Source organism: Protobothrops mucrosquamatus, unplaced genomic scaffold, assembly GCF_001527695.2.
Source record: "Protobothrops mucrosquamatus isolate PMUCROS unplaced genomic scaffold, P.Mucros_1.0 scaffold925, whole genome shotgun sequence".
NCBI lineage: Eukaryota > Metazoa > Chordata > Lepidosauria > Squamata > Viperidae > Protobothrops > Protobothrops mucrosquamatus.
Window position 1 is genome coordinate 116,446 of NW_015387176.1, and position 12,203 is coordinate 128,648.

Below are 12,203 nucleotides of genomic sequence, written 5' to 3' on the forward strand. Positions count from 1 at the left end.
TTTAAAAGCAATAAAAACAAGTTCATGTCATGTAGGTGTTCTAACTTGATACGTTGCTGACTAGGAGGAAATAAGCACAACTGTTAAATGCAGTACAAAAAGATTTATTTATTTATATTTCATATTTCTCAACTGCCCATCTCCATTTTGCCTATTCACCCATTTCAAGATGAATTGAAAGGGTCTTTTTTTTTTTTTTTAAACCTAATAAAGATATTAGGTGGGTCAACTTTGCAGAGGTTCAATCATGCATTATTGCAGGAGAGACCATAGGAATTACAGGCAAACTTTTTTAGAGGTTCTCAGGAAGTGTGGAAGTTCAATCAGAAAACTGTAGCCTAGAACTAAATTACGTAAAGCTTTGAAGATAACCTATATGTGTGTTAGTATGTGTGCATGCATACTTTTGAATTAGTTTTTTTTTTTTTTACTCCTGGTGACTACCTGGACAAGTTTGTGCAGCATGTTCCAGACTAGACAGAAATAACAGATCCACACAGAGTGTGTTACTCTATTTAAATCTGGTGGTTATCAACCTGGCCACTATTACTTTTAGGTCACTATCTTCAGAAAGATAAAGAGTTAATATACCAAACATGGTTGATATATTCCCTGGAGTTCATGAAAGGTACATCTGGCCTTGTTTTAATTTGGAAAATCAAAGAGTGAATCGGGTTTAGAATAGGGACCTCATGTTGAGCACGTCTCTCTGGTCTGGATCCAGTTTCAAAAAATAATCCCTCATCCAGCCCATTACTAACTGCAGGATGGCATTCAGGAAAGCCATTCCATTTCCTAAAGACATCAAGGAAAAAGAGTATCATCAGCATACTATAGCATCCAGCTCCAACTCGCTTGTTTATTTCCTTCCAGCTACTTCTAGATGTTGAAAAGCATAAGATATATAACGGAGTTCTGGAAGATACCATATCACAGCTTCAATTTTGAGGATGCAGCATTATCTGAAATCTACTGGAGAGAGATAGTAATAGGTCCACTGCAAAGTTGTGCTTCCTGTTTCCAAAATTCTCAGATGATGATGAGGATCTCAAAACAGATGATGTCAATGAGAACCAATGGAGTCATGATCCATCTCTTGATCCCTAGATAAAAATCATCATCAGGCAGTCCAAAGCTACCTTAAGCCACCCTCAAAGCAGTTTGATATGGGATAAGATAATTTATGGAGATTCTCGATCATCCAGGTCATGGTTGTCCCAAAGGTGTTTTTCAAAAGGCAGCTGGGGTTTCTTTTTTTTCCCCTTAAAAATGTTTCACTTCTCATCTAAGAAGCTTCTTCAGTTCTGATTCAACTGTGGGGAATGGAAAGATTTATATTCTTTGCAGGCATTTGGTTGTTAGCAGTCTGAGAGTCATTGAGGCCACTTGGGGTTTATCTGTACTCTCAGGGTCACCCGAATCAGAGTGCACATGGGTGTGGAACCTTCTTGGGACTGCTGAAAGGATTATGTTGTAAACAGGAGATAGGTGGTGTTGTATCCTTTCCTCTCTGTTGAAAGAGGACTGTTCAATTTTAACATACTGTAGATGGCCAGTCTTAAAAAGGTCATCACTTTGAAGATAGCAAAATCCACATTGTGGACCGAGAGGAGCATTGGTTTGAAAGAGGGGTCAAAGAGGCCATTTTATCAACCTAAACTCCTCCCCCCAAAAAAAGAAAGAAAACTCCCCACAGGGTCAGCAAATTTGTTTGATACAGAGCTGCCACAGAAAAGAAAAATCACACCATCTCACGCAGAGAGATCATGTTCCAACAGATGTTCCATTGTTCACAAACTCTCCTTGTTGCAACTCCATCTTTACTATAATTTTATGCATCCTTTTTTATTGATTCAATAAAAACAGTCACTTTTATTTTTCTATTGTTTTGTAGTTATTTTACTCATATTGTAGAAGTTTAAATTGGCATTTGTTCTATGTTAAGCTGTTGAGAGACTTTTCTGAGGATGGTGGAGAAATATCTGATTAAGTAAATATAGAAGGCTCATCTTTCTTCACAATATAAAATAGTCTGAGAGGAAGATTAATCTGACATAGGTCTATGATTTCCAAATCTTCTTGAATTACATCTTTCAGTATCTCTCTCTATTGGTCATATTTGCTAGAACTGAATGAAACTGATGTTCAACAGCACTTCAGAACCATGGTTTATCAATCCCAATTACCCAAGTGTGGATATGAACATAATCTCACCCTGAGTCTAACATATTAATTGCAACATTAGATTGATATTTAGATTGGTTTCCAATATGGTGGTGCACAAATAAAGCAAGTGAGGAAAAGTTATTCAAAAAAATTTAAGGTGTAAGAGAGAAGAAGAATATGAAAGGGAAGATCGCTTACATCATAGGCTCCAGCTTTGATCTGCTGATATAATCGGTGTTGATCCTCATCCCAGAAAGGAGGATAGCCAACCAGTAGAATATAGAGAATAACTCCTGTGTGTTCAGAGGGAACATTGTTACATAAGCTAGTGGAAAATAATTGATTGACACAGGAGATCTGAATTGCCCTACACAGTGAGCAAGAGAGAAAAAATAAGATGAGTCAAGAGCTAGGTATCTTCCTGTATTGTCAACATTGTCCCGATGTTGTATAAAATGGTTACTTCTTAACTGAAATGTCAAGGATTCAGGCATAAGTGTGAGCTCTTTGCAGTTCAGTCTGAATCATCAGTATCATCATTTGCCTGACTGAAAACAAGACCAGCAATTCCTTATGAATTTTTTTAAAAATATCTCTAGCGTTGGCATTTCGCTGAATGATAGCAGTGGCTGCATTTATCCACCTGGTGGAAGGAATAATTAGATATAGTTTTACAAATAGATACAGGTAGTCCTCAGCTTATGACCACAGTTGGCAGCAGAATTTCCAATGCTAAGCAAGGTGGCTGTTAAGGGACTTGGGCCTGATTTTACAACCTTTTACTATCTTTTTTTGCCATGGTTGTTAAGCGAAACATGCTGTGGTTATGTGAATCATAGGTGATTGGTTTCACCCATTGACTTTACTTGTCGGAAGCCAACTGAGAAGGTTGCAAATGGCCATTACGTGAGCCTGGGACAGTCATAAATACATGCAGGTCCCCAAGTGCCCAAATTTTGATTATGTGACTATGGGGATACTGCAATGGTCGTAAGTGTGAGGGCTGGTCATAAGTCTCTTTTTCAATGCCATTCTAATCTTGCAGGCTTAAGAAACAATGGTTGTAAGTCATTAAACAAATGGTTGTAAGTCGAGGATTACCTGTAACAGGTTTACTATCAGTTTACTACTATCAATGGAGAATTCAAAGAATGTTTTAAAGTCCTTCAGCTTTAAGCATGTAGAGCCCATTGTTTGAGACAAAGCTGAGTTGAACCTTTGAAAGCAATGATCTTCTGACACTGATCCTTATATTTTTGTAATAAGTATCCAAGTGGGGTTGGATATCAATAGAGGAGGAATTTAACTCTGGTGCATAAGCTCTCAATGTACATACAAGCAATAAGTGATAAATCATGATCATAATCATAAAATGCAATCATCATAAATCATAAGATACAAACTTAGTGATAGTCATAGGAGAATTCAAAGAATGTTTTAAAGTCCTTCAGCTTTAAGCATGTAGAGCCCATATTTTTGTAATAAGTATCCAAGTGGGGTTGGATATCAATAGAGGAGGAATTTATCTCTGGTGCATAAGCTCTCAATGTACATACAAGCAATAAGTGATAAATCATGATCATAATCATAAAATGCAATCATCATAAATCATAAGATACAAACTCAGTGATAGTCATAGGATACTAAATAAGCAAACAACATAAATCATAATAGGATACTAAATAAAGGCAATCAACATAAATCATGAGATAGAAACAACAAGGTTATAATCATAAGAAGCTAAGGAAATAGGTAATAGGAAAAGATGAAACGATGAGAAGGATAATCAACTCATTTTTTAAAAAAAATCTGCAGCATGAAAGCACTTAAATGTTTTTATTATGAATGGCATTGTAAAAAAAGTGTTAAATTATGAATGGGATGAATTTTGTTCCTAGCATCTATCAGAATGGGAGGAAAATAACAAGGAACAATTCTCTGTTTGCTAAAATTTATTAGGAATAAGGTTGCAGTAAAAACACCAGACTTCTGGCAAATAAATTTGCTTTCAGATGTGGAACCTATTTATAGGCAATTTAAACCACTAGATTCTGGCTTCCTTCCTTGCTTCCTTTCAGTGTAACAGAAAGGAGGGCGATCCAGTCTGTCCTTATAATTTGTTTACATAATGGCTACATTAGGAATCTGAATATTTCCTCATAAACTAAGTTGTTTTGCTCCGCTATGGAAATAGGGCTGCTGGAATAAATTATTTGATTTTGACAAGGATTTATTACAATAAGTCAATGCTAGGGATCAGGAATAGTCACCCTGTGCTGGAGAAAGGGAGCCTTAATGGCCTTGTGAAGCATTAATGATGGTCTTCATCCAATATTTTAAAAGGGATCTGTGGGAGATCCAGAAAATTATAGTCCAGGCATGTTTAACATGTTCCAGGCAAATTGGAAGAAACTATAATCAAACAAAAAACAAACTAAGCCCACAGAGGGATAAGGCTTGCTGAAGGAAAACCAGCGTGGATACTGAAGAGGTGATTCTGTCTCATGAATCGTTTCAAGTCTTTTGCAAGGGCAATGGATGGTGGGATCAATATTGTATACCTAAGTTTCACAAGGCCTTGACAACATTCCTCATAAAAGGTTCTTGAGTTCCCTTATCTCTTATGGCAGTGGTTCTCAACCTGTGGGTCGGGACCCCATTTGGGGTCGATCGACCATTTCACGGGGGTCGCCAAGCAAGGCTGTCCGCCATTTTTTTTGTCCGCCATTTTTTTTGTCCGCCATTTTTTCCCCCTTTTCCGGCGGGTGCCTTACCTCCCTTGGGCTGGGCCAGCTGGTGGTCGGCCTGCTCCATCTCTGCCGCTTGCCAGCTATGCCTTGGCTGGCGCAGGGGGCGGAACCATGCATGCGCGGCGCTCCCGGGCAGGGAAAGTCCTCGACTTACGACCGGTTGGGTAGTCCTCGACTTAGGACCGGTTTAGTCCTCGACTTACGAACAGTTGGGGTCGCGGCATTAAAAAGGTTGAGAACCACTGTCTTATGGGATTAGATAATCTGTCGTAGTATTTTTTATTAATTATGAGAAACCAAAGTGTAAGAACATATGGGCATTGTTTTCAATGGAGAGAAGTTCTTCAAGGATGAGTGTTGGGACCAGGGTGTTTTATCTTGTCCATACATTATTTTCGTTTAAAAGATAGCACTCAGTTGGAGAAGTTTGCAGATATTATCAAAGTATTCTGATGCATGTTGGAGAGCAAAAAGTCTTAATGCCACACTTAAACTGATAGTGTCTGCACTGTCTATAACCAAGTTACTGTCTTCAGCATCCTTTGAAACATTGTCTCACTTACCACATGCCCAAAGGTCAACAGCTTTGCCATAGGGATCCTTCCGGAGCACTTCAGGAGAAAGGTAACCTGGAGTGCCTGCAAAACCTGTTAATTGTCAAAATAGATAGCTAATTACACTATTTGCCCCCAGGAGAATCAACAACTTTTCATTTAGAACAATTCTCCGTCTTGGGATTTCTTATTACATGATAAATATTAAGAGCTGAAATAGCAGTGATAATTATCATCTCCTGAGCCTCTTGTTCTATTATGATGCACATATTATGGGAGCTGTTCTTCTAACTTCTGCTCTGTTTGGATCCAATTTTATTGCTCCCGCTACTCTCAAATGCTTCCCAAACAGCCCTATTTTTCTCTCCCCTAAAGCTAAGACTGCAGGCAATCTATTTCCCCACTGGAGGGAACTCCTCCTCCTGGTTTTGAGTTCACTCTATGCAGTGGTGGGATTCAGCCAGTTCGCACCACCTCAGCAGAACCGGCAGCTATTTTTTTGTTCCCCAGGCCCAGAATGGACTTCTGGAAGTGGCATCCACACAGAGAACCGGTTGTTCACATATTTGAATCCCACCATTGACTCTATGAGACCTGTACTGGGAATGCTGGCTTGATTGCTTCCTATCTCTTCCTCAGTGTAACATGAAAATGACAAAGTTTCGTTAGCCTGCAAACAAAACAGCAGGCAGGTCTTGATCTTGTCTTCCTTTGCTTTCTTCTGCTTTGGAATGGGAGGATATTTATTGCTGCAGGACCTTTGGCAGTGGAGCAATGATTTCACTCTTGATTCTCACAGCTGCAAGTCTCATTGATTGAAAGAGGATTACTAATCATCCTCCAATGTGCTTTGAGGGATTATGAAGTACAAGCAATGGCCAACTGAAAGTGCCTTGCATCCCATCCCTGGCCCATCTAGGCACGCGCTATCAGATCAAATTGACTACAGCTCTGTGAAGTCTCAAAGCAATCATCTTTTACAGCCTTGTTATTCAAGATCCTTCTGGGACTTTTTGAGTTGCAGAAGCATGTGCTGCACTAGTGTATTTGCAAAATGTATTTATGACTTAGAAATTATAAATGTATTCCCATAACAGCCTGTGTCTACAGCTCAAAGATACAATAGTAACAGACATTAGGATGACCTAATCAGCTTGCAGTTATTGTGAGTTAATTAAACCCCAGCTACTACTCCATATTTATGTATGTCTGTACATACTTTCTCTCATCTGGAGTGATAGCTGGCTTTAATATTATATAATATTACAGAGAGAGGGGGGGAGAGGTCTAAATAAATGCCACTAGGGAAAGACTAATATGACCACAATGAACATATTAGTTTCTACAATCCATTTATATTAGGCTGCTTTAGTTAGTCTAAATCAGGGTAATTGACTTTTTCAAAACAGAAACTCCATTGAAATAATTAGTTTTAGAATACAGCATATTTCAGCAATATGCAATTCTCATACATCTGACATATTGTAAATAATCACAGCTCTCCAGACGTTTAATCCTTTAGCTTGACATGGCAGAAGATGCTTAGGAATGACCTGGCCAGAATAAAGCTTTAAACACAGTATCTGAACGATCCTCTCAGAGTAGAGAGTACAGTTTTTTACACATATATAGTATACTTCAGTCTTGAAACTGTTGGCTTCTTCCTCTGTGCTTTTCAAATTAACAGATACATGGTGGTTTGCTTGGTGACATTGGGTGGCTGAGATATGGCTCTTCCCAGACTGGGAGGTATTTATTCCTGACTAGCTTCAGTCTTACACCAGTTTACTTTCTTCTTTTTAATATAATTTCATTGAAAGTTTTAACAAACAATAAACATGAATATAACCTAAAACAGAGTAACAAAGAAAAAACAACAACAACCAGAGGAAAGTATTAATCTATCATTTTTAGAGGGTACCAGCTATAGAAAAATACCAATTCACAGTAGTGCAGAATTAATGCCCTGCTTCATTTTAACGAGAAAGTAAAATGTATTTTGCCCAATTACACACATACCCAAACAAAATGGAACATCTGCAAGTCCAGTTTTCTTCTACTCACCAAACCAAGCCTGCTGTTCTCCTTCCACTTCAATAGCAAGACCAAAGTCAGCTAATTTAACAGCAGCTCCCTTCAGTTTGGAGGCCAGCAAGAGGTTCTCTGGCTTTAAGAGAAAAAAAGAGAAGGGAACAATAAAAATGCAAAGAAGAAAGGTCCCACTTTTCTCTTGTGACTGAGATGCAAAAGTGTTATAAATAGAATACTAAACTTGGCACACTTCCACATCTCTAAGAATACAAATCTATATTTCTGGGAAATTTGGAGAGCAATAAATTTATTTTTAGTAGGTAGGATAATGAACAAAAATAATGCAAAAATGCTTAAAACGATGAAGAGGAAGAGGCTGTGGATGAGAAACAATGTATAGAAAGATTGATTGCTACAAAAAGAAATGAGGTTGAACGATGCCGTACAATGGGTTAAGACAGAAAAAGGATAGCTGCAAATGAGAGACAAGAAGTTAAGATTAAAAGTAACAGAGAAAATGCAATATTTTAATGAATAAAAATAGTTTGAGAAAAAAAACTCAGCAAATGGAATTCAGAATAAAAGTGAGAAATGTTTTGAGCTGAAACTGAAGTAAGAGAATATTGAAAAAAATACTGTAAAGCAGGGGTCCCCAACCCCTGGTCCGTGGACTAGTACCGAGCCGCGGCATGCCAGCAACTGGTCCGCACAAACAAGGAAAGCCCCATCCACAGGATGCAGGCAGCACACAAAACCACACCCCCTCTGGTCCATGGAAAAACCTCTCTCCACGTAACCGGTCCCTGGTGCCCAAAAGGTTGGGGTCCTCTGCTGTAAAGGCTTGTATGGGAATAATATGTCAGAATAAAATTGAAATGGATACTAGTAACTTAGATTATGGCAATTTGCTCTATATGGGACTGGTGGTGAATTGACTCAGAAGCTACATCTGATAACAGAATGAAATTGCAAATTTACTGGCCATCAATGCTAATTGGTTCAATAGAACCACACCCACCTGGCAGAAGTTGCATTAGTTGCCAGTAAGCTTCTAAGTCCAATTCAAGGTGCTGATTGATATCTATAATTTACTTTTAAGTCTTAAACCCTCATTTCCTTTGGACAATCTAATTCAGGGGGAATCTGCTTGCCTCATACAGTATACTTGGGAGAGAGCACTGTAGACTCCTGGCCCCTGAAGGTTGTTACTAAGAGGTCCATACCAGGACTTTTCAACCGATGGTATGCGTACCACCTGTGGTACTTTGCCACATGGCAGGTGGTACGCAACCATCCCAGAGAAGTGTAGCGGGGGAGAGGAATGAGATGAAGCGACCCAAGCCTGAGGGAGAGGCAGCTGCAGCTGCAGGACTGTCTGGGCTCAGCAGAAGCTCCAGGAGCCAGCAGGGCTCCAGCTGATTAATTTTACTCCCTTATCTTGAGTCTGTCTATGGTGTTTAGAAAGTTTTCTTTGAAAGTAAACAGGCTTAATTTAAGGCTAAAGCTTTTTGCAATTGCCGGAGCCTTTCAGTCTCGGATTGCAATCCGAGTTTTTGATACCTTGCTAAGCACTGGTGGTACTCAAATATTGTCATGTCCTAAAAGTGGTACAATCTGTGAAAAGGTTGAAAAGCCCTGGTCTATACAATGGCTTTTTCAGGAACAGCCTCCTCATTATGGAAAACATTGCTCTACCTAAGTCAGAGTGGCCTCGGCCTTTTTAATGGGATGATGGCTAAAACACTTAAATTTTCCCAGAAACTTTAGAATGGAAAACAGTAAGCAATGGCCTAACGGTGTTTCTTTGTTTATTACCCACTGCAGTCCAGAGATTCCTGGCAGCTTATGTAAAGTATAAAGCCAAATAAAACATCAATCTAATTATAAAACAATTAAAACAACTGTAGCCACACAGAAAGCTATAAGTGATCAAAATAGAAAATGAAGACGGCTTGCTAAAATCAAGTGAAGATTCTCTGGAACAACTTGGACTTTACAAGCTTTTGAAATGTTAGCAAAGAGGGGACTGACTTTTACTCAAAAGGGGTCTGTTACACAGGGTTGGTGCTGCCTTGGAAAAACAACATCTCCTCACTTAGATCTCCTGAAAATGTGGAACCAGTAGCAATTCCTCTCTTTTTGATTGAATTGGTTGGGCTGTTACTGGTGTGAGCAGGTGCTCCTGCAGATAGCCCGGTGCCAGGCCATAAAGGCTTAAATCAGCAGTTCAAATTGCACATTAACAAGAGAAGATTTTTATTTCACGGAGGACACTTTCACTCTAGGTCTTGTGAAGGAAGTTTAACCAGAGGAATGCTTTTAAGTTCTTTCAATTTTACAATGTATAAATATTTTACCTTTAAATCCCGATGCACCACGCCCATCTGATGACAATGCAAAACAGCTTCCAGGATCTGCTGAATACAATGGCTAGGAAGAAGAAACATTGTCACATTATGTCATATTCCTCGTTATGGGTAATGGGCCAAGATAATCTTTCTCAGTGGTCTCCATTTCATGCTTCACTCCTTCTCTCATTTTCTATGTTCCTATGTGCTTTTCTGCCGAGAGCCAAGCAGAACAAGCCTTCATTGCAATCTTAGCTTATTTAACAAAGAGAAATCTAACTGTATACTGAAAAGCCACCAGGGAATCTTTAGAGTTACTTGGGCTCCTTCCTGTGAGAAACAAACAAAAAGAACCTGGAGGATTTTTTATGGGGTGATAGCAAGAACAACCTGATCAATTTCTCACATAAACGATGACTTTAGATGACATGACCATCCCAAAAAGGCTACCATAACTGGGCTGCAAAACTCTAGATAACAATGAGATAGCAGCAAGCTGGCCCCCGCTATTTGGTGTCATCTATTTCGCTCATTAATATTTGGCAGATCTAATATGGTAGCCATAAAAAATAATTTTGTTCATTTTGGTAGATCTCACCAGGGTTGCTAGATGAGTTATAAGCATCATGCCGGAGACCTAAAGACACAGGTGGCAGAACAGACAGAACAGCCACCTGTAAAATGAAATGACTCGATTCACAGATGCTAAAATGCAATTGGGTTTGAATTTCAAGCCTGCAGCAAATTTGCATGCCTTGAATTGGGTGCCTTTTACCTTCTGCAAGGAAATCTCATGGATTATCTTCCCTGTTAGACACAGACATCCTCTTGAGTTTGCTTTACAAATTGGAAGAAATATTTATCTCACAAAGGCCCAATCCCCACCTATGTCAGTATTCCATTGAATTTTAAACCATTAAATTTAAATTGGAAATTCAGATACAAATTAAGCACCATAAAAACAAAATGAACTGAAAAGGAAATGAAATTCATTATCCGTGAGATAGAAAGGCATAAATTATTCTTGATTATCTAAATCAAAAGGGAGCAAACCTTTGGCTTAGAGAATTCTCCTTATTCAAGAGAAGGCTGAAGACCACCAATCTCAGTTGCAATTTAGTTAAGGCGGGGTCACAGTTTGTGCCAAGCATCGTACAGGTTCGTTGAGTTTGTTTAGCATGTTGTGTAAACCTGATCTATTTTGTATAAATCATACTTTATAATGATTATGCCATGTGAACTCATTTAATAAACCATAGTACAGCACGATGTGTGAACCCCTGAATAATCTTGACCACAAGACGTTTTAATCTCCTGCAACTATCTGAATCCCCATCAAGCCTTCACCCCCCTCTAATAAAAACAATATTTTTTCTCTTGTTTCAGTGAAGTCAAAGCTTGGAGATATACAGCATCACAGATTGCTGCTATTTTAAAAAAGAAAAAAATTAATAAAACTCTAGTATACTAATAGCTGAAATGTAGTTCTAACAGAAGAAACGGGCAGATCTAACAGAGCAAGGAGCTGAAAATAAATTTTATAAGTGAAAAAAGTGGTGTTTTCACCCTTCTGGCCTATCAATTTCACTTAGAAAATTCAGGAAACAGTTTTTCTAGACAAGTGTTTTTCAGCCTCAACAACTTTAAAATGTATGGTCTTCAACTCCCAGAATTCCTCAATCTGCCTGCTAATAGGGGAATTCTGAGAGTTAAAATCTACCAATCTTAAAATCGCCAAAGTTGAAAAACATTGTCTTAGAGATACTTCATTACCTTCCAATACCTACCTGGCATCGGCTTCACTATAGTATTCTCTGGCAACAATGTCTTCAAACAGCTCCCCTCCAGTAACGCTGAAAAGCAAGGAAAGGGGAATCAGCTTCTATTGATTGACAACAGCCAAATAATTGCATGTACTATGTAAGGGCCTTGACCCAAATTTAGGTAAGTATCAGAGAGAAAGAATTTGGTTGATGAAGGCCGAATGGTAGAGTGTAGTGGGCTCATGCTGTGCTCTCGATCTCATAATGACCTCTGTCAATCTTAATCTAACTGATACCAGGTCTTACAGAGTATGATTATCCTGACCTAAATGCATAGTCATATGTATTTGGATTTGATTTTTTTTTTTACTTTCATGATTGATTTTTTTAAAACTTTAATGATTGACTGTAGGGAACAACATGTTCTCATTGTTTTGTTCACAGATCTATACAGGCAGTCTTGGACTTACAACAGTTCATTCAGTGACCATTTAAAGTTACAATGGCACTGAAAAAAGTGACTTATGACCATGTTTTACACTTACGACTGTGGTAACATTCCCCAGGGTCATGTGATCAAAATTCAGACGC

At 38.6% G+C, this 12,203-nt stretch overlaps 1 protein-coding gene across 1 annotated transcript in view; it reads right to left on the reverse strand.

The window, feature by feature from the left end:
* Positions 1-9,900, reverse strand: part of LOC107290559 (calcium/calmodulin-dependent protein kinase type II subunit alpha) — a 40,231-nt gene extending 30,331 nt beyond the window's left edge. Inside the window, exons 1-4 of the mRNA XM_029284769.1 lie at positions 9,859-9,900; positions 7,535-7,637; positions 5,480-5,563; positions 2,365-2,459 (exon numbers count right to left, since the gene is read on the reverse strand). Of these exons, the coding sequence (XP_029140602.1) occupies positions 2,365-2,459; positions 5,480-5,563; positions 7,535-7,637; positions 9,859-9,885 (309 nt within the window). The 5' untranslated portion in view covers positions 9,886-9,900. The remainder of the gene's footprint in view (positions 1-2,364; positions 2,460-5,479; positions 5,564-7,534; positions 7,638-9,858) is intronic.
* Positions 9,901-12,203: the final 2,303 nt, after the last annotated feature.